The 22,821-nt window shown below is 40.6% G+C and overlaps 1 protein-coding gene across 1 annotated transcript; it reads left to right on the forward strand.

The window, feature by feature from the left end:
* Positions 1–1,088: 1,088 nt before the first annotated feature.
* hat1 (histone acetyltransferase 1) lies at positions 1,089–11,658 on the forward strand (the record flags this gene model as incomplete). The annotated part of the gene is given in 8 exon segments (XM_035677050.1): positions 1,089–1,209; positions 6,096–6,272; positions 6,426–6,547; positions 7,120–7,224; positions 7,597–7,703; positions 8,298–8,449; positions 8,907–9,023; positions 11,024–11,658. Coding segments are annotated over 8 exon segments (1,072 nt in total), but the record flags the coding sequence as incomplete, so codon positions are not given.
* Positions 11,659–22,821: the final 11,163 nt, after the last annotated feature.

Below are 22,821 nucleotides of genomic sequence, written 5' to 3' on the forward strand. Positions count from 1 at the left end.
CTGATGGTCTCGTTTGTTTATGTAAGTTATAGAGGCATCAGTAATACGCTGAGACTGTTTCATAACCAGTTAAAAAGTCTCTGTAGTTCGTTTAAGTTGAAAACCTCTTAAACTTGATCTTAAAAAGGCACACTGTGAAACAGCTGAAGCCTTTTTCATTCTCTTTTGTTTTGTCCATCATCTTTTGTACAGCAGACTTAAAATGATGCCCCTCTCACATAAATGCCGCCTTTTGAGCCCTGCCTGACCAAATGTGGGCTGCCTTGGCTTTCATTCAGTCACCTTATGGCTACAAACCACAGCCTCTGAGCTTTAAGCACCTGTCTTTCTCTGTAACCTGCTGATCCCATTGAGTATTTATAGACGACTGTGCCTCGTAGCAAGCCGGCCAACACCACAGATTTTCTGTTTTCACTTGTTTCACATATGTTTCAGTCATCTCCTGATTTATACAGACGCCATTCATTCTGTCTTCTCCTTTAACATCGAGTACCTGATAATAACAAGTCTGTTTCATAGTTAGTTTTTGAAGAGGATGCAGGGAAGTTTATACTGCCACGTATGCAAAGGTTAAAATATGAGCATGAACAAAGCTATGTCTTGCATGTTATTATAACAGAGTCGTATTATAACCCTGATGTGTGTTGCAATTGAACCTGAGCAAGACTACATTATTGGCAGTGACACCTGTGACTGTGTGTAGGCTTACAGTGTCGTTATGCTCTAAATTGCATTTCCAAATTAGTCAGAACTAGGATTGGTTATTTTTGCACTTGCTGCAATCAGCTCAAAGGGAGCTCAGTAATTGGGACATTAATTATTTCAGCAAGCGTAATTGCTAGTAAAGCTCAATCACACAGTTGCATAATGATGAAATCTATTTTGCCATAAACTGCCAGTGATGTAGCGGTGTAAGAAACAATGCAACACAGCAAAACAAGTGGCCAAACCTACAGAAAGCATTGATCATCCACTCCAGATGTATATTCCATAAATATAAATATGAATAATACACAGCACACACCATGAATGTGTCTGTTTTATTATTTTCTGTTTGCATTTAATGATTGCAATCACTTTGTCTACAGTGAGGTCGCTTTTGGATACAAAGGTCTTCAGATACAGCTCTTCTACACTGCTGGAAACCTGAGCACCCTCTTCAAAGTGAAATATTCCTCCAAAGTCACTGAGGTGTTTGATTGTGTGGAGGTAAGACACGCATTCCTTTTTATTCCTTCTCACTTAGGAGTTCTTGCACCCTTGAGTGTAACTAGTAGTGCTGTGGCAGGATCACCGCTTACTATACTTGTGTCAGCCATTTTCTTGTATTATTGTAATGATGATGGGTAACCATGTTGTGCGGTTTGTCTACCATTATAAACAAAATGTGCCTTTAAACGTGCACAAGAGTTGAGGTGTGATCAAAACACCATGCCTCCTGCTGAAATGTTTTTTTTTAATCCGTAGCTGCTCCACTTTAAAAAAGGGGGTATTATGGAAAACACGAATTGTCTCATCTTGGGGTGGATTTTGCAGTTAGTGATGTATTTTAAGTGCTGTTGAATCACGAAAGCTGGTACTCCCTTTTTGAGGTGATGATTTTGCATATTTAAAACAAGAGTTCTTAAGTGCCACACACTGAAATGGTTTTTAGTTAAAGCCACAGTAGTTGACTGGTGACCAAAGTTAAGCATGTAGCACCTAAAGACCGAGATATTTTGCTCAGGAGTTGGCTGAACACACCAAAGTTCAATGGTGGTTGAATATTGGACTTCTATTCATCCAGTGGCTGATAACAGGAGTCCAGTGAGATGTTAATGTTGCTCTGTGTCTAAATGTCTGAGAATATGCTCAGACATTACACACACTGTTGTAAACAATGCACTGACATTCTGTGCTGGTACAGATGTTTAAAATAACAATTCGGCCGACATCAAGTTTTCTGTTTAAATTTAGTCACCATTTTGTGCCAGTAAAACCAAAAGAAATCTACAAAGATAAAAATCTCTTCCTTGTTGCAGCTCAGTCTATTTCTCTTCTCTTCCAACATGTGAAACAGTCAGCTGTGCATGGAGCACATCGGTATTTGCGTGCAGTTTGTGCAAGAGCTGGAATATGGAGGTGATTATTTCTCCAGAATTTATGTTGGAAATGACTAACACAACGTTTAGCCAGCGCAAAATTGATCCAGCACAACCGGTAAACATCAGCCAGTGGTATTGGTGAATACCATCTTAATTGCAGATAGATCAACATCGGTCAACAAGGTGAATGTCGGCAGAAACCGATGTTCGAATGAGAAATCGCTTCAGTCAAGCACTTTAAACATGTTCATAAACACAGAAAATAAGCTTATTGTTCAAACAATTGAGATGATTGAGATTTCTTATTGAGTGCTGTGATTTAAATAAAGAAAAACATTCAGCTGCACCTTTATTCCATTTATTCCATTTATTCCATTTACAGTCATTCACATAATGTGTTAAATTACCTGCGTGTGTGTGTTCTGCAAAACGGGTAACGTTTAAAATACATTGTTGTGGTGCACCTTAATGAAAAAGTAAGGCGAACCATTGCCACTGATAAAAGAAGTTGGTCTGGAGCCCTGCCAGAAGTTCTGTGGACTCTCTGAAGGTGCTTTAGTGCATTAGATGGTTGTTGATTCGATGGTCTTGGACCAAAATTGAGAGGGTGCTTTTCTGCAAAAGGTATTGGAAGGTAAATGACTAGACAGCAAAATGGAAGCTGTGACTTACAGAACAATCCAAGAAGAAAACCTGCTCTACTCTGCAAAGTTAACTGCAAGTTGGTTTATTAGGTACACATAGCTAAAACCAATGCGGTCTAACACAACAACCCTACAATAAATCTCGTCATCAGGAAGGTTGGAATGATCCGTGTTTGTTGAAACCGTTTCAGAGGTGTTGATTTATATTAATGAGCATTTTGGTGCTGTTGCATTGTTTTATATTATAATGAGAGGTGTTTGTAATATTGTGTCCACCCCGTTTTATTAATTAAAATAGACAAACTAAAAAAGAGTGTTTTTTCTGATAACCACTCTGAGTCTGTCTTGTAAAACATTAAATGGTTGGACTGTCTAAAAGCATTGCAGCGTATTGGTAGTTTGAAGGAGGAAAAAAGGTAATTTGGTGTATTTTGAGTATAGTTGCCAGTGTAGTAAAAATGTTAGTTTTGATACCCTCTGTCATATATAATTAGTGTTTCTGGAAAACTTAAAGCAGACGGCCGCAAAAGTGAAACTGGGACATGACTTTTAAAATCCATAGTTGTGTAATAGGACTGTTTGATAACATCCTTTAAAGGGAGCAGATAAGACCTTAGGTATGTGTTTGTGGGCAGTTTTTACTACCGTGATGTTTTTTTTTTCACTTACTGAAGTAACTCAGAGCCTCTCTGGGTGGTGACATTATTCCTGTAAGAGATCTCCTGTTTTGTTTGACTGAATCTCAGCCCACCACGGCCCCCTGTGCCAGTACACTAATCCTACTCCTCCCTGTCGGAAGAGGAGGCTTTTTAAAAGGTTTTGTACGTGGGGTCTAACATGAGGCATTGATTTTTTTAGAGGTTTGTGTGATTGAATCAGCAGGAGGAGTAATGTGACACGGTTGGATATCTTGTTCATATATTTCCAGGAGAGAATTGGGCTCAAGTCATCAACAGTCAGAATCGATGGTGTTGACTCTAAACTGATCTTCAATGGGTTTCAGCTTTTAATGTGAGGCAACACTTTTTATGTAATAATTAATGCATTCATTTATTTTATTACTCAGCTTAATGATCTGACAATTAGATGTAATTCTTCCCAGAGTGCCTCTGCTTAGTATGTAACACTTTATGCTTTTTTTTTTTAATTGCCACACACATAATTTACATATCAACAGCCAGTATTTGGACAAAACGGACAGTAAAGCAAACGCTTGTCCCGGTCGCGCCCTCCCTGAGGCTTCACAAAAGGCCTCTGGCAGCTTTGACTATTTCCTGACGCTGTCAATGCAGCAAACACGTAAAACGAATACATGAATTAGCCAGGGCCCCTATTGAGGTCAGATGATTCAACTCTGGGGACATCTGCCCTGTCTGGAAACAGCAGGGGCTCCCCTACTGGACAATGTAGCCTTCAACTGGTGTTAGTGGGAGCAGTGGTATTACTTAAAAACTCACCAGGGTTTGGTGTTTCTGCACTCGGATTATAAATAACCCCAATACGAAAGCGATGGGTCCATCCAACAGGGGCGATGAGCACCACATTACTTTCATCTCTGGTAACGCCAAAAAAGAAAAAGAAAAGCCATGGCAACCAATTCACTGTGTTTAAACCTAAAGAGAGCCATTAGACTTTTTGGGAACATAGTTTGAAGCTGATATTCAAACTGAAATGTGATGGCTGGCTTAGTGTCTGTGTGTGCCACTACTTAGTGTTCAGCGTTGACCCCTGAGTGTTCACCTTGTTAAGGGTTTGAGTGCAGCTGGTGTAGAGGTAGAGAGTGAGGGGAGCAGCAGAGTTCAGGCTGCATCTGAAGAGTGTTTGTCTCTGAGTGCATGTGGACGGTCGGGGTGCGGTGCAGCTGGTGAGAGACGAGGGGAGGCAGAGATGGAGTTTATGCAGCTGCCACGTTGATACAAGACTCTCATCAAAAATCACCTTCTCCCCTTTTAGATCTGCCAAAAACACCACACTGCTGGCCTTGTCGCAGGAAACGCAGACTTTAGCACCAGACCCGCCGTGCACATGGGCTGTAGAACCGATGAAGGCCTTGTAGTTGCATGTAATTATTCCTGTTACATTTATAATCAATGTGGATGTGTAAATACGCTTTAACTTCAAAAAAAATTCAAATCAGTACTTTTTTTTTTTTTTTTTACAAATGATTAGAAACAGAAGGAGTGATTGCAGACTTTAGATGTGGTGTGGTCTTTTGGAGTAGATTAAAGAGATGAAATAATACCAACACAACAAATTAGATAGTTTGTACCCCCTTTGTGTTTATTGTTAGAAATCAAAGACATTAACAAAATGCTCTAAAGGAACATTGTTAAGTTATATTCATGCCAAACTAAGGCATCTATTCTGGAAGGCTGTGCAATTTAGTGTCTAGTATGCAGGAGAGTGCCCGGGACAAAGGGACTTGTTTGTCCATGGCCTTTTAAGTATGGTCCTTGTTCCTTAGAAATGTGACTGAACAATTACAATGGTTAAGAGGCATTCAGCTGCAGGTGCATTACTTCCAGTTAGATATTAGCTGATGTCTGAAAGGGGGGGAATTAGCAGTATGTTGTATTAGCCTTTTGTAGTGCATTTTGCTCAGACCTTCTTCATTTCCCAGTTTTCAATGCTGAGCAGCAAGGGTCTCTTTGCTGAAATAATGCCCATCACACATGTAAATGGTGTGAAAGGGCTGCTTAGCAAAGTGTTCTCATGTCAATCCTTGTGGAAATGGATACAATGCAAACATTACAGCTGAACTAACCACAGGTTGCACTGAGTAAAAAGTCCAAGGGTAGGGCCTCTTTGTCTCCGAGGCTCTTTGAAAATGCAGGGGCAAATTCATTTGATTGGGTTCACTTGGCAGGATTAGAGGAGAGGCCTCTATTATGGATGCCCAAAGGTTTGTTAAGTTGAGATCAATTCATAAGATTTTATTTCCCAGTGAGCAGCAGAAATGCGTTTATTGTGGCAACTTCATCACATATTCATGGTTTAACATAAGTAGTAAATGTACTGATTTAAGTGGTCTTTTCACCGGGGAGGGGGAGGAGGGTGCTGCTGTGGTCTCTGCTCAGCTGACAGTTTTAATTGCCTAATGGTTTTCTTTTCATTGGCACAAAACATGTATGCTTCCAGTTTTATTTTATAGGATTTTTTCCCCCCACATGTTTGCTATCTTACAAACATTTAATCGTACAATCTGTGTACAAAACAAAAATAATTGTTTAGAATTTGTATTTATTAGAAAATACCTCTCTGGTCACATTTATGGAAACAAGTCTTCCAAGCTGTGCTAGATTATCTTTCAGCATCCAGGTCTGTTTGCTGCATTTGTTGTGAAATTCATACACATTGTGTTATCCAGCCCGACGATATCGAAGGGAAGATCCGGGAAATCGTTCCTGCTGGGTTCACCTGCAACACTGATGACTTCATCTCACTGCTGGAGAAGGACGCCAATTTCAAGCCCTTCGGCACCCTGCTTCACACGTACACGGTCCACAACGAGGAGGCAGGGGAACTCACATACCAGATTCACAAGGTACAAACATCGCCTACTGCCTCGCCAAAGCCATCCGGGAAGATTTTAATATCAGTTTTAACTATTTAGAGTTGTTGTTACCGTTACGTTCGAACGGCAGGGACGAGATTTAACTCTGAACGATAGCGTTTGATTTTGCCGTATTCGCCCTAGGCTGATATTACCTGCCCGGGATTCCAAGAGTACCACGAGCGCCTGCAGACCTTCCTCATGTGGTTCATAGAGACTGCCAGTTTCATCGATGCAGACGATGATCGTTGGGACTTCTTTCTTGTGTGAGTGCCCTCCTTAATTGACATCATACCCCCCCTCTGCGCCCACCCCTACCCTAAAGCCTTTATTGTGTCATTGAAAAACAAAGCCCCCCTTTGTGGCGCTTGTGACCAATTACCAGGCCAGTTTGATTATATTTCCCCTGTAGTAGAATTGTTGATCAGGCAAGAGCTTCCTTTGTGCCAAAAGCCCTTTTCAAATTTTTCAGGGGCAAGAGCTGAATTGAATACGGTTGTCTTTTGAAACACTGAACAATGTCTTAACAGTAAAAAGAGCCTCTGCCAGTGTTTTCTTTTCCCTGGCAACTATTAATACTGACAATGGGGAAAATGGACAGAAGTGATTTTGAGGAGCTCAGTCCCTCCTCCAACCCCTTCTCTTCCTCTAAGTTGCAGTACTCCAATTAAGTGCATAATGTATTCAGGTTGTAGCAGGTGTACCAATCGGGGCCTGGCTGCTCTAACATGCTGACGTCGGGGGGTGAGGGGTGGGCACGAGAACAGAGAGGCTAAAATGGACACTGCATGGGAGTGTGCCTGTAATTGACCTGTTTGCCTTTGTGTTTTATCTGCAGATTTGAAAAGTACAATAAAGATGGGGAGACTCTCTACGCAACTGTTGGCTACATGACAGTTTATAATTACTACGTGTACCCAGACAAAACCCGACCACGTGTAAGGTAATTGCTGGGGCAGCACGTGCCTTCCCATTCTTTTGTATGAAAAAGGAGTGGAAAATTATACATTTCTTTATCCTCTTCCCAAAGAGCCCAAATTACTGGCTTATATAGCCAACCATTCAACCAGATTTTGTTTCATTACCAAACCAGGGTGATTTGTATCTGAAAACAACTTTATAGATAAGCTTTTGATGTGATTTGATTTGTTGTATTGATGGATCAGGATAACAATCTATTATTTCCTGCTTTGAATAAAGTATTTCTGGTCCTGCTCAGAATTACTACCACATAAATGTGTTTTGTGACTACAAACCTGTTTTCTCATTGGCTCTATGTTTGCGTGTATGTATGTCTGCCCTTTTAACTAAACAGCCAAATGTTGATCCTGCCTCCGTTCCAAGGAGAGGGTCACGGTGCTCAGCTTCTGGAGGCAGTGCACAGATTTTACTGCAGCCTGCCCAAAGTGCAAGACATCACAGGTGAGCATCTCATTTTTCTTTTTTTAAATGGCATTTGTTGTGTTGAAGAAGGTGTGGATCAACATTTTAATCTGAGAACCTCATGTCACCCACAAACAGTTTAAATGATTTTTCTCTGCTGTTGGTGGATCCAGGGGGTGAGTTAATTTGGAGAGCTGGCATGTATACCAGAATGTGCTGAGGCTCTATTGAAACTAGCTGGATCGAAATAGTTGCTTTGCATGGAGACAGAGGATGAATACTAAAAAGGCATCCCAGCGTTTTTCCTTTTGAGAGACGAGTCCTTTTCAAGGCAGAACGTTCCTGCTAACTGTTCGTCTGGCCTTCAGTAATATTTCTTCATTGTTGCTTATAAGTAATTTCTTGCAAAAGTTTGGTTTAAAAAAAAAAAAAAAGAAAAGTCAGTTATTATTGTTTTGTAGACCCAAAAATCTTCTCCCTGCTCCCCCAACTCACACACAAGTTTACACACTGACGGTAATTTTAACAGTAAGACATATTGAACCGAGCCAAGTTTGTCGGGTTTATTGTAGATCAATTGAAAACCAGGAGATCAACACTGTGATTCAGTTGTATTGTGGTGTTTGTCATCAGCTGAAGACCCCTCTGAGAACTACGTGAAGCTGAGAGACTACGTGCTGGTCAAACTTTGTCAAGGCCTCCCGTCCTTCGCTGCGGACAAGCTGCACCTCGGTTTCTCAGCCGACATGGTCAAAGAGGCGCAAGACAAGTTGAAAATTAACAAGGTGCTGTATGAGGCTGCGGCTAATGATTATTTCTTTCTGTGTTCGATACATAGTTTCATCTCCAGTCATCAGTTTTAAACCCCAAATATTCATTACTTAGCGATATAAAACAGAGGAAAGCAGCAACTCCTCACATTGAAGAAAAAGAATGACCTATTAAAAATGTTGTCTGTCAGCTAATCCATTAATCGATTGAGTACTTGTGCTGTACATAGGACCCTAACCTCAAGTTTCACAGTATGGCTGAGTGTAAAGCCAGCTGGCCATAAGGGCTACAAAATAAAAGCTTGGATGTATTATATGTGTACAAGGTCTGTAGCAGATGGAGCAGACCTTCATTGTTCATTTCACTCGCCTGTAAATAAAATGCTGTCACTGTACTGTAACGCAGCCTTTTCACACTTAAAATAATTCAATATAAAATCATTTTAATCAAAGGTTCTTTATTTCCCTGCAGAAACATGCGAGGCGAGTGTACGAAATCCTGCGCCTGAGAGCAACAGACATGAGCGATGAAGACAAAGCCAGAGAGTACCGTTTGGAGGTGAAGAAGAGGCTATTTGGACCGTACAGGGTGAGGTTTTTCATCATCACAGCTTCAAAGTAGAGTGGAGAGGGTCAAAAAGTGTGTGCAGGATGACAGAACGCAGAATGAATGTCTGAGCAAATGATTTCCTGATTTATTCTGAAATAAATCTGTCAACTCGTCTCTGTTGCTGTCAAACAAGAATCCAGTGTGCAGTCTTCTACCTTGTGTTAGCATAACATTACAGCTGTTCAGTGTAGGAAGCAAAGTGGCCCATGTACGGCTTACAGCTCTGCATTGTCACTGTTTATTATCTTACCTTTTAAAACAGCAGAAAAATTGATCTTCAATCCCGTGAAAATTGATAGATTACTAGTGCTGTATTGTTACAGCGACAATAGGGCGCACCAGGCATCCGTGGTTCTGCTGCTGCCAGAGCTTTTTTCTATTCAGACACATGTCATTAGTCAGGATTTGCATTTCTTTGGGAGAAATAATTTTCATGAAAGTGTGTTTGAAGCACTCTGTCAGAAAGCTGCTACTATTCAGAGTTCTGTAACGTGACTATTGCAGCGCTTTTGGAACTTCATCAGTCAAACTGTGATTTTATACCATCACTTTTGTTGTTTTCTCAAGTTTTTCTAGGGAAGTTTGAGGTGAACACAATATCATAAGCTCCTCTGATTCTGTTTCAACAGGAATACTGAGTAGATCTGTGTGCACCAACATAACACGCTACGTCCTGTTTGCTTGTGAGATTTTTTTATTTGAGCTTCTCGCTGAAACTTTGCATACCAGCCATTACAGAATTTTCTGTCAGCAGAGTAACCACATGTCTAAAAAAAGGCAGAATCTGATGTTGAAAAGACCTATGTGGTGAAGCAGGAAGTAGAAATTTCTTGGGAGAGTGGCAAGAAAAGATCTGGTGGCCAGATGCAGAGCGGTTTTCCTTCCCTGAGGAGATTTAGCGTGTAGTTAGTTGAATGGCAGAAGCCGCTGCTCTGTGAATGTGAGGGGGATTATACATTTCTGCTCTTAGCTCCAATTCCCCAGTGACCATGTCTGCATGCATGTGCATGTAAGAGTTTTCAAGCTGCAGATTGCACTAGACTAAGTGAACGTGTACTTTGTTCGTCCATGTCAGGAACCTTTCAGCATCCACATTTCACTACAGATGTTTATGCTACAGTCCAATAAGGCATACTTTATAAAGGGTATATAAATCGTAACTAATGGCTTCATTAATTGTTCATGGAAAGTTACCAGTGCTTTTAAAGATAAGTAATAAACTATTAATAACTTTTGGTTTGCAGTTACCTTTTTTCTTATGCTGCAAGCGTACGTTGTTTTAATTATCTCTTTAATTCATCATGCAGAAAGATCCCTTCATGGGCATCTGAACCACTTGAGAGCTACACAGCATGTGCACTAAAACTATTTTTCTCAAGAATAAGCCTGGTGATATTCTGTGGTTTTCTTATTGTCAACAAATCCTGTGAAAGCAATAAATAGAACCTTATGCAGCCACAGTGCAATCAAGCTTAATGTCAAGACAAGTAGGACAACTAAAATCTAAAAGACTAACTATTGTTGTCACAATAATAGTGACTTTCCAGACTTGGAAGAAGTGATTTTTTATTCAGTGTGGAGTTCATATTGGACATGTGGAACTGGTGGTCTCTCCTGTTAGATTATCAAAACACTCAAACCTGGTATTTCATTTGATTTAATTTGATTTTAGTTAACAATCCAGTCAAATGAGATCTGAAAGCAGAAGTCAGGAATTAGATTGGATACAAAATCCCACCATAAACACTATAATCATAGTACAATATACATAAATCTCAGTTTTGAAATCTCTCCAATTAGTTACAACTGGTGACCCAGTTTATAATGTGCTGCTTATCAGAAATGTCTCGTCCCTAAATGTAAATGAAGAACCCACATTTCTCACCACATAATGTTACTTGGAAAGTCTGGTGTAGCAAACAACCAAACTGATCTAACACATCGCCTGTGTGTGTGTTTGTGCTGTGAATGTTGTGCAGAAGAATCAGAGGGAGCTGGCGAAGATGAGGAAGTGCCTGCGGCCGGAGGAGCTGGTGTCCCACATGGGTCAAATGGACACTCAGACGCAGCACGAGGAGCTGGAGAAGAGTTATCAGGTTGTTGTGGAAGACTACAGGAGAATCATTGAGAGGCTTGCGTCACAGGCCTGATCAGACTCTGTGAGATGCTGCCGGCCTGGAGCCCACCCTCTCAACAAACAGGTGGTCTGCCCTGTCTGTACAAAGCCCACATCATCACAGACTTTAGCTGCAACCCAGAAGAAACTCTCCTGGTGTAACAAAATCAGTTTTAATTAAAGAGTGTTACAGATGTATTGTGGCTGAATCCGGTGTCTCAGTCGAGAAGACCTGTCTTTCTTTCCCCGCTGATACAGTAGAGGAGAATGGTGCAGCTGGAGGGTGAGACTTCCTGTTTGTCCCGTGTGTTTAATCACATTGTGTGAGATTAACTGATGTGTAATATTTCGCAGGTGATAGGAGGTCCACCACCCTGCAGAGAAACCCTGCTTATTCTCCATCGTAGACATTTTTTAAAGATCTTTTGTCAAAACAGTTCCCAATGTGTGTTTTGAAGCACTTCATACTGAAAATAAAAAAAATGGTTTTGTATATTGCTCAAATGGTGTGAGTCTGATTGTGGAGAACAAATGCACCAATTCAGTTTTATTTTATATTTTTATTTTAATGTTTTGACAGCATTCAAAAATACAAACTTGCATCTAATTTGGACACGTGTTGACAAGTAAACAAGACAACAGGAAAAATCTATTGCATCAACCCTGGCACCTGCACATATACTGCTAACTCTGTACTTGGATGTTGTTGGAGTACTTAGTAAATTAAAAACCCTGACCTTAAGAACAAGATCAAAAATAAGCATAACCAAGAAAAAACATATATAAAGTGATTATGTAATCGTAGTACTAATATATACGAAGATTAACCACTAGCTACAGTTAAAGCAGTTGCACAACAGTAAAAGACAGTGCAAATACCACGTAGACCAATTGTCTATTCTCTAAAATTGTCCTCCCCTGCCTTTAAGCTGCGAGAGCTGTTGTACAGTCTGATGGCCGGGGGGGGGGACGAAAGATATGTATAAGCTATAATGTTAACCATTTTAATTTAGGGTATTAGCAAGCTGTAATTAGCACAAAGTTTAGGCTGAGGGGAATGTCATTAGTTTTGTGAGTATTTTGTCTTAAACCAAAGTTTTGGACAGTAAATGACCTGATGATGCGAGATGAAAGGTCGGGTTCAGAGTTTTTACAATTCATCCTCTGGGAGCCACGAATGTCTTTACCAAATGACATGGGAATCCATCCAATAATTAGAGATATTTCAATAAATAAACAAAAAAAGTCAACCCAATTCATCGTGAGGGGGACAGGATTATTTGTACCAAATTTATTCTCAATCATTTGAACACTTTGAACAAAAATATTTCAATTAAAAAATGTCAACTCGTAATGATGCTAGAGGACATCTGGTCAGCTAACTTCTTAATATACATATTTGAGATTGTTGCTGCCACAGCCACACAAGTTTTTTCACCACCTTTCCAAAATGGCAGTAGAAAGACTCACTATCTTAATTTTATAACATTTATTTTCTTGGTTTACGGCCATTTTAGTCTGAGGATGTAAAATTAGTGTTTATGTACAATTTTATAATGTTATATATACATGAAATTCACTTGCTGCTAGATGCTGCTAGACAATGGCCGATACAGCCAACCAAACTCCATTGACAAAATCAGTCATTTTGCCTGGTAGTTGATCGTAAACAGCTGGAGAAGTAAACCTAAGCAAAATAAACCCTTCTGAGTTAGATGTGACAATATCATGAGCCACAATGGCTGCTATGTAACGTTCGCTAATCCTTGGGTACAAATGTGCCGGTCAAAGTACGTCCACTAAAAGTGCTTGTTTTTACCACTGACGGGTTCAGATTGTTACTCTAATGTGTTACAGCATTAAGAAAAGGATCCCTACAGACAGAAACAGTCGTAATGTCGCTCGCTGCCAGACCAAACATTACATTTTATCTTGCATATTGTGATTTCATTTAAAGTGGACATAAACTAATTAAGTTTGTCTTGCTGTTCCAACAATTAGCAACTATGGTTTGGTCAAAATAAATCTTTAGTTCACAGACGAAGATGAGAAAAACAGCAGTTTCAGTCTCTCCTCAGTTGCACGCTGAGGGCCTCACATGAACTAACATACACGGCCAGACCGGCTTTGTAAACAAAGCACAGACAGACTGGCATAGCAACAGGCAAAGTGAATATCATTGACTGCTCAGAACGCTACAATGCCTCTATATGTTTACATGGCAAATAGTTGTTTTAAATCTCACATATATATTTAACCTTTACCTTATTGCATCCATTGTAGCCCAGCCAACATTTGAGATCACATCATGCCAGAGCTCTTCCTTAATCTCACTATTACTGTTGCTGTTGTTGTTTCTTCTGCACTCTTCTACATGAATTTTGTTGGTTGCAATCTGCAACTTCACTGCTAGATGCCACTAAATCTGACACACTGGTCCTTTAATACGTACACATTTCCAAATATCTGCTTTATCAATTAGATAAATGGTTCTTTCAGTTACTCAAGCAGCTCAGTATATTTAAATGATTTCTCTATTATAGCTTGAGCGCATTGTATTGATGATGTGTTTCACTTATTTAGTGTTTTCTGCTTTGAGACTGAATAGGTGGCGTATTTTCTTTAGTGGGTGTTCTCATATCCTCCCTGATCTTAAACCGATAAATGACGTGAAATTGCGAAGTAAACATCGTAATCATTTAATGGTCGATCTTGTCAGGGCTGTAGAAACTGAACCGCTTTACATTGTCACCTAAATGAGGCCTACGTATATCACGGAGACAATGTATACAAGGATAATCCCACGAAATAGATCTTATACGGCCTGATTAATGCATTTTCCAGAGTGTGTTGTATGTATTTTAGTCATTTTAGGGATGTAATTTTGTCCAGGCACCCTCTTGCGGCTAATGCAACTTCTGATTGCCGCTGATGTTGAGTGTTACACTAATGAGTATTATGGTTTTCAATTGAAAACCTTTGTGCCACTGTATTGCCCCCGCTTATGCAGATCACTATGATGAATACCCATCATACTTTATGACACTTTAGCACATTGTCACTAAATGAAGGCTGCCAGGTCAATTTTCAATTTTTTTCCCCTCTCCACACGAAACAAGACAAAACCTTGGAACCCTTCACATCTCTAATTCAGATTGATTGAATCCACTCGTGGCCACAAGGGGCCTCATCTCACTGTAGTTTTCTCTGCTTTTTCTGCTGTGAGTGCACATTTCACATTGCACTGCACAAGCTCAGCGGACTGACCTGCTAGTGGGAAGTGGCATTATTGTTTGCTAGGCACATGAGTCTTTGTGCTGTTTGATTAATTCCACCAGCTGTACATGACTGTGTAACAGAGCCATCGTCGGGTTTTTTGTGCAGCGTTTTGATGTATCCACTCCAATCTTCACATATCAGGTGCAGCAGGAGAACAAACTAGTGCGGTTGTGGACTGTTTGGACGATCTGCAGGCCTCTGGGCAGTTGTCAGAAGGCTGTGAAACCCCCTACTGCTCCGTCAGACCACACAGTTGAGTTTACACAAGCTTAATTATTCCCCCCACAGTTCATACTAAGTCTATTCCTGTCCCATTGCACCTGTCTGCAAATACTCAAAAGTATAAAGGAGATGTTTTATTTAAAGGAAAAGCTTTGTTTTTTTTGGGAAATATGCTTGTTTTCTTTCTTGCAGTTAAAACCAATGGCCCGGCAACCATCGGAGTCCCAATCAATACAAAATGGTCTAAGCAATAGATTACTCATCGAGCTAACTGTCTGCAAGAAAGCACATAAGGTGAACTTTTCCTTTAAATCTGTTGCATCACACTTCACATCATGATTTTTAAACAACCTTCAGAATGAACTGTAATTACCAGATTGTGCTCTTACCTGAAACATCTTGTTGCTTGGTTTTTTCCCCCCCCTTACTTTATAGTCTGAGCCCCTTGGTTCAGTATGGTGTATTCACTCCTGATTAGAGCTTAAACAATTAATCTATTAATCAACCAGTCAATCAGTACAAATTACTGTAATTTGCAACTATTTTGATAATGAATTATTTGTTTTGAGTGATTTTTTAAGCAAAAATGACAAACATGCTATAGTTCCAGCTTCCTAAATATAAAGATTTGCTACTTTTCTTTGTCATGACATCGCAGTAAGTGGAATATCTTTGCACTGGCGTCTTATAGCTCAAACAACAACCTGATTATTCGAGAAAACAATTGACTACAATCAACTACAGCAACAGTTTACTCTCTTTATTTATTTCCAGTCCAAAATAGAGCCCGACCAACATATATTGGCCTATCGCAGACATTGGTATTGTATTGGTTTTAGTGTAAATGTTATCTGATATGTGGCCATATGAAACAGTTTTTTTCACGGAAATGAGGCACAAAAATATAAAATAAAATATATAATAACAATATATAATACTCCGGCAAGAAGCAATGTCACCTATAACTGGCCGACAATAAATATGTTAAATTATTAAATTAAGTTATTTGTTTAGGGAAGCAGCCTTTGCAAAATCATATCGGTGCAAAACTGCTGCACAATCCACATGGAAGAGTGGATCTATTTTCATACTCCAAATTCACTATATCGCCCGCCGTATCGGTGACAAGTGAATATTTCCGCTGTAAAACTGATATCGGTACTGGTCTCAAATATCCCGTATCGGTCAGGCTAATAGTTTAAACTGAATATTGAGAAAAGGCATCATGTGTCTTGATCTTGAAGCTCTGTGTTAAAATTGGTCTCTTCCAGTGTTTTAGATGCCATAGAAGTATGTGTATTTTTAAAGCTATTCAAGATGTCAAGTTTATACATAATAAAAAACAAAGCTACATCCAGGCCGAGTGCAAGTGCAATATTCTGTTTCAGCGTATTCACCCTCTTCAGTCGATCACCAATTCAGATGCAGTGAATTGACGTCTAAAGAAGGCAGTGCACTTTCTTCTGGAGTCAAGGCTATTACAGTGGATCCAGCAGTGGGCCCTCAGTCGCTGAGCTTTTGTAAGGGGGACACAGTCTGTCTATTATGTTGTGTCAGAGTGGAGATGTGGGAGGTTGATTTATGTCTGAAACTGTCATGAGTTTCAATCTCCTCTCTCACACTTTTCATATTTCACAAGAAAAAAAGAGGAGGGACATCCATTAACGCTCGCATTTCCTAGCTTTCCCCTATCATGTTTGAGCGTGTTTAATCATGCTAATAATTGCATGCAACTTACATTATAAGGAAAGGCTTAATGCCATTATTCAGTGAAATGACAACAACAGTATCAAGCTTGACTTGAATATTTGGTTTCACCTGTTGGCATTTCTGCTACTATTACCTTATGGCGCCTCCACATCTTTCCACTGAGGCAGACAGTCAGGGAGTTTTGGACCGGAGCCCAGTTGTACTGAAGGACCTGCTGAATATGATACCTGTGTGGAGGAGCTCCAGCGTCTTAGCCCCCAGGTTCCCAGGAGAGAGCCAGGCAGGAAAGTTGGAGTCCACCCGCCCCGCCGACCAACCCCCCACCCTCCCACCATCTCTGCTTTTCTTATCGTGTTCCCATTTCTTTTGTGCTCCTTGCTTACCCACATACCCGAAGGCTACTGAGCCCCCTCTTCACCGTCAGTGAACCTGGCCGGTCCCTTTTCTCTGCTAAATGAGTCCTCTTTAAGATAATGTTTGATGCGCTGACAGCCAGAACCAAAACAGTGTAAGAGAAACCGAGTTTGACATCTTTTAATTGTGCGTCAGAAAGCAGAGATTGTGGTTTCTTGGACTGCTTTCAGATCTTGCTGCTGATATGGTAATTTGCTCAAGTGAAGGATGTGATGAAAGTGGTGGTGTTGATAGTTTAGTAGTAGAAGTCCCTGGAGTCCAGTCTGCTGGTTCCCCCTCACCTTCAACATGACATGATTCCTCTAGCCGCACACATTTAAACAGTATTTGTTTCAGTAAATCACATTAAGTGTCAACAAATATAAAAATAAATAAATAAAAAATGTTTTCACAGGAAATAAACAGACACAAGTGTTCATCATGATTTAGTCTAAATGGCAGATGTGCACAAACATGATTGATTTCCATCTTTGTACGACCAGAGCCTTTTGGTTGTGATAGCATCAGTTGGTTAAATGATCTGGGATCATGGTGCACTTCAAACTGAGCCGATTTCTATTCAGATGACATGAACGTAGATCAGTTAGTGAACATAAATCAGTGGATTTTATGATCGTGATTGACAGTGAGTGAACAGCCGCGTGAGAAGACTTGTTATTTCTGACATAAGCGATGCATGTTTGTAGAAATAATTCTTTCTTTCATTACAGCCCGATATAGAAGCCTTACTGCTGATTGAAAAGTCTAATTCATTTTGCCCCTTTCACCTTCCCCCTCTTTCTTTCTGTTGTGCTTCTTTAATTGACTTGAACAAAAGCAAATGACCTTATGCTGTCTGAGTCATTATACGACATATAATCGTCGATGACTGGAACCTGCTGTGGCATTTGGTTTTCATTTACTGTATTTACTATGTGCGGTAAGAAAACATGACATCTACCAGGAAGTTGGGCTGTTTGTTGAAAATCCATGAAGGACTAATTTTCAATGTGAGCTTTAAATAAAAATTAGTTGTGAGTTGTTATTAACAGGAAACATTCATGTGTCAATGCACTGCACAGCATGGAGGATCTCATTGTGAAGGTATTTCTGTATAAAACCAACACAAAACATTAACAGTGGGCTTTTTGTTTTGATCTGCACATGAATGGCCTTCTTGACTAGCTGCTATTTCTCAAGGCTGACTTTTCTTGTACTACCGGCCTGTGTATTAATCTCTTAAATGAGCCATGCTGTGGAGTTGGATGAACATGTGCTTTTCTAGATGTAGTTTTCTAATTAAAACTGTCCCATTAGGGTGTAATTGGTGCTATCTGGGCTGGGACGGAGCTGTATGGGAGGGAGCGAGAAGTCAGACCGAGATGGTATCATGGCCGGGGAGACAGGAAGCCTCTGTGTAATCTTGTCAGGTTGGAGATCGGGGCCGCGATCAAGCCGGCTGGACTGAACTCTTCTTGTCTGCTGCTGCTGTACTGTACAGTGTACTGAACTGCTGTGAACTCCTCTTATCTTTGTTGTTTCCACGGGAGCCTGGATTTCACCTGGGTGGGTGGGTGGGTTTCAAATATAAGGAGAGCACAGTGTTATGGTTATGTTTTTGGTTTTGATCAATGTGTCCAGTGAGTGTGATATGGTTGGAGCGGTGGCTTCATAGAATAACACCAGTAGAAGCTAAAAATGTGAAGACAGGTTGTTTCTTTGCTACATTTATAGGAACAAAAGTCCAGTCAGATTATGTGCAGTTTAAAAAAAGAAAAAAGTGACGTTCTCAGTTTCAGCTGCTGTCCCAGAATCCCAATCGAAGAAGTGATTAAAATATTATTTGGCTGGAGGGCAAACAGACAGGGAACATTACCCATACTGAACGACTAAAGTAATAGTAGACAACATCTGCTAAGGAGGAGTGATTTTCTTCTCAGTTCCACTGATGACAAAATTAAAATCAGTAGCGAAGGCCATTCAGAAGAATTAAACAAATCCACATGAAGAGTATTTTTACTACACCGACACAGTAATGGATATGTTGGTGGGGGTGTATGTGACCTACAACCGAATGAGAAATGCTCAGTACAACTTAACTGTACACAAGAATCAGGGGATAGTGAGAAGGCTGCTATTAAATTACACATATGTCACTCACAATACGATAACAAAACACTCCCAGGACCCTGGTCTGAAATGCTGCGAAGCTCTCACAGTGGTTTTTTTCCAGCTAAACCCAAGCTTACTAAGTAAATAGGAATGCTGCACACAGAGACACACTGACATTTGCCAGATGCTCGGTGCTAATTAGGGCCAAGTATTCCCCCTCATATGGAGTGTGTGAGAAACCATAAGTGCACCGCTGGTCGACCTGTAAGACCTGAATGGGGTGGTGCTTTTGTGTTTGTACTTTGAATGCTTGAACATAATAAACTCAGGATTGTTATTCAGAGCAGGAATTTGTTATTTCAGATTTCATACTTAAGACAAGCATAGGAATTCCAGTTTTCTTTGATAATTTGTGATCCAAATAAACAATTTACAGTGTGTTTTGCACATAATCATCAGTGCTAAATCCAGTGAAGTGCAGGATCTCCCAGAAGCTTCAGTTAGATGCATGAACAAATATTGCTCTGCCCTGTCATATAAGATACTCACACTCTGACAGTCCAGTGCTGCCTGTGTGTGGGTGAGCCACGGCGAAAACACAGGTGGCGAGAAGCAAAATGCTCTCACCTTGTCGCTATTGTCAGCGGTTTACCATCGGCACATGATCCTTTTTAAGGTATGACATTCATCATTTATCATCAGGCCTCCATGTTTTCAAAAGTAAGCCACCACAACACCTACAAGCATCCAAATATAATCTATCCAAAGACCTGTCCCTCCCTCCTACACAATAACCCACTCTGCAAACCCTCCTCCACCCCCAAATGGTGGTGGTGGGGCACTAAGCAGGAAGTGAAAGGAGACCTGAAAGCTTCAGCCACCCACAGACCACCCCCACCTCACCCCTCCTCACCAAGCTCTCCCAGGCTGCAGTACGGCTCTGTGTCCTGGCTCCTGTCCAGGTTTTGGTGCTGTGATGGGGAGGGTCACGGTTTGCGTCTGACCCCGGGCCTGCATGTTGGATGTTGTTATTATTAGTGCTCCGTGCCCCCCGGGCGGGCGGTCCCCAAAGCAGGAGGAACTGCCGGGCTCTGGAGAGGCTCTAGACCTGGAGAACAGCTGTGCGGGTTAGAGGCTGCTGGGGCCCCCACAGTCCCCTGAGAGCACCACTGCACCGGCCCGCCAGGAGGTACAACTGTTTTCTATATACAGACTCACTGCACCACCTCATAACACACTGCTGCATGGCAGGACCGAGGCATTTTACTGGATACACTGTCTATTGTACAGCGGATGAGTTTGATAACAGGATGCTTACAATACAACGCAATAAATTACACTACAGACTTTAAAATTATGACAATAAACATTTTTTTGTATGCCATAAAAGATTTTATGCCAGTTTACCATGGTATCCATTCCTTGATGATCTTTGCTTCCCAGCTTTTGCCTGTGACCCGTTAAAATAAAGCAATGTGTGTATGGGATCACTGATCAAGTTATTCCCTTACTGTGAAATTAAACGTCAACAGTTCAATCACAGTGATTTTTGCTCCTCTGATTGTTTTATTTGAAGGACCTTTAGAGGCCTGAAGAGGTGAAAGTATCCAGTATTTGAAGTCAGTCTTGATGTACTTGGAAACCTTTGTATTGTGTTTATTAGCAGGACAACTTCATTGTAATATTTACATGATATTTTCATTAGTGTGTTAAAGTACTTTGATTTGATTTGCTTAATTAACCAAAAACAAACATTCCTGTCTTTTTTTTAATCCATTAACAACTTCTCCATTGATCATATCTCCCATTGTCAGTAGACTAGATATATTATCCCCGGTTTGGGGTTTGGAATATGGTAAAGCAGTCGTCTAGAAACCCTGACCGTTGATAAATTCGATTCAATCTCATTCACAGGATAGGACGTATATGACTACTTATAAACTTTACAGTATGCAGCTCAGAACTACACTATACACGTAGGTGGTACCTTTTATTATATTATTTGGAAATGCCCTTGTGTAGCTCATTTCTATCCAGTATTGTACAATCCTGTCCCCTCTCACCTCATCTGTACTGATTTAAAATGATCTCTCCCAGCTTTTGTATTGCTGACTTTATGTCTACATCTCTTTGATTCAAATTGTGGTAAACATTTGATCACAAAAAACTATTTCTCCATTGATTTTCCAGATAATTTATTGTATCACAATATATATTATGATATGAAATCACATATACCACGATAAAGGTTTGTGTCCAACCCCTACAAAGGTTTATTAGTGTTTATTTGAGCCTTCTGATGTTGTAGCAGGTGCTCCTGTCGGTGTGTGAACTACCTAAATTTCTAAATCTATCGTTCCATAAACTGCAATACTTATGTGTTGCAGACATATTTTTTATTTGCGTAAGCCATCAATTGCTTTGTGAATGAACTGCAGCCAAAGGAGGGTATTTAAAAGCCTACCTTACCTCTCTCTACCATCTTAATTCTGCCTATTCTTGGCAGTTCTGGAGGGGGGGCTTCTAACTGTGTAAATAGCTCTGGAAATTGCATTTGGCCTTTGACTGTCTCTGTAATTGCGAGACTCTTGCAGTATTTTGCTTGGCAGTCTGAGAGGTTAACCCCTGAGGGCTGGAGGCCTGGAGCTCTCTGTCTGACTGGCAGAGGTCTCCTCAAAGCCCCACTTGTTCACCTCCCAGCCCGGGCAGCTTTAAGCCGCTGCTGATCCTCTTCTAGACGAGAGAGAGAGAGTGGGAGGCAGTTGCATTCAGCCGTGGCTGAAGCTCTGCAGGATAAAGCCTGGAGTGTTACAGGGCCACACAGACACACCCGGCTCTCCCTGGTTGCACCTGGGCAGTCAGTGGCGCTTGTAGTTTTGTCACCTCTTCAAGAGAGCTCCAGCACTAAACTCGGGTTTTAGCCGTAATCAGATTATATGGACACTGCTGCAGTAGCTGGTCGATCGGTTTCTCCAAAAGCCTTTTCCCCAAATTCCCATGAAAATATAAATATGGACTGTTCTTGTAGTTAATGATGTGCAGATGGATGCACTTAGTTTGGTTATATTGAATGAGTGTTTGATACATGCATTTAAATATCAATTTAGCAATTTGTAAAATGTACCAGTGTTAATTTACAAAAATGCTTATTACAAAACCACAAAATGCTCTTGAAAACACTGAAAATAATGAAGAGAGAGTCCGATTAGGAAAATAATATTCAAACATGGCCAAAAATAATGTGATGTGAAATTGATTTGATATTAATTCTGCACATTAATCCTGTGTTTTTGATGGCTTTCACATCCATGACACTGTTGATTTTGAAGTCTTCATCTCAGAAGAATTCAGGGGTCGACTTGGGGACTTGGGCAGAAGGTGCTTTCTAACCTGTCTGCACTGATGGATGATGTTGATGTATGAAATGGTCTGTAAAGATGCAGCCTCTTTTGGAGTCACAGCAGAAACTGTAGAGAAAAGACAACATGTGCAGTTTCCTCCTTGGATTCCCACATTGTTCTCGCCAGCTCTGCTCCCCCTGGGCCTCGAGAACGACTCTCTACACCCCAGACAAAAGTACACAGGCAGAAAAGAAATATCAAGGCACAAAAGCTCTTTATGTAATGCTGTCAAGTTGCATTGATTTTTTTTTTCTCCGTATATTTGACAGACAACATAAAATCGTTGCTTCATGTCATGTCAAGCTGGGCCTCGGAGATCGCATCGGCTCTGCCAGTATCGCTCAATTCTTTGGTAGAAATGTTTCTTGGACGAGGCATTGTGGAGAGACGTTAGCTGTGAGTAATTCATATGTGGGAACACGTTTGTTGCCTTTACACAGCGACACATACAGTAAGAAGAAAGTCAACCTCAAATCTAAGTTGTGTCTTACTTTGTGCCCAACTTAACTTGAACTTGACTTAAACTTTGTTTTTCTGTCCACCA

This window comes from Morone saxatilis, unplaced genomic scaffold (genome assembly GCF_004916995.1).
Source record: "Morone saxatilis isolate NCDOM2014 unplaced genomic scaffold, NCSU_SB_2.0 Contig5, whole genome shotgun sequence".
Classification (NCBI taxonomy): Eukaryota; Metazoa; Chordata; class Actinopteri; family Moronidae; genus Morone; species Morone saxatilis.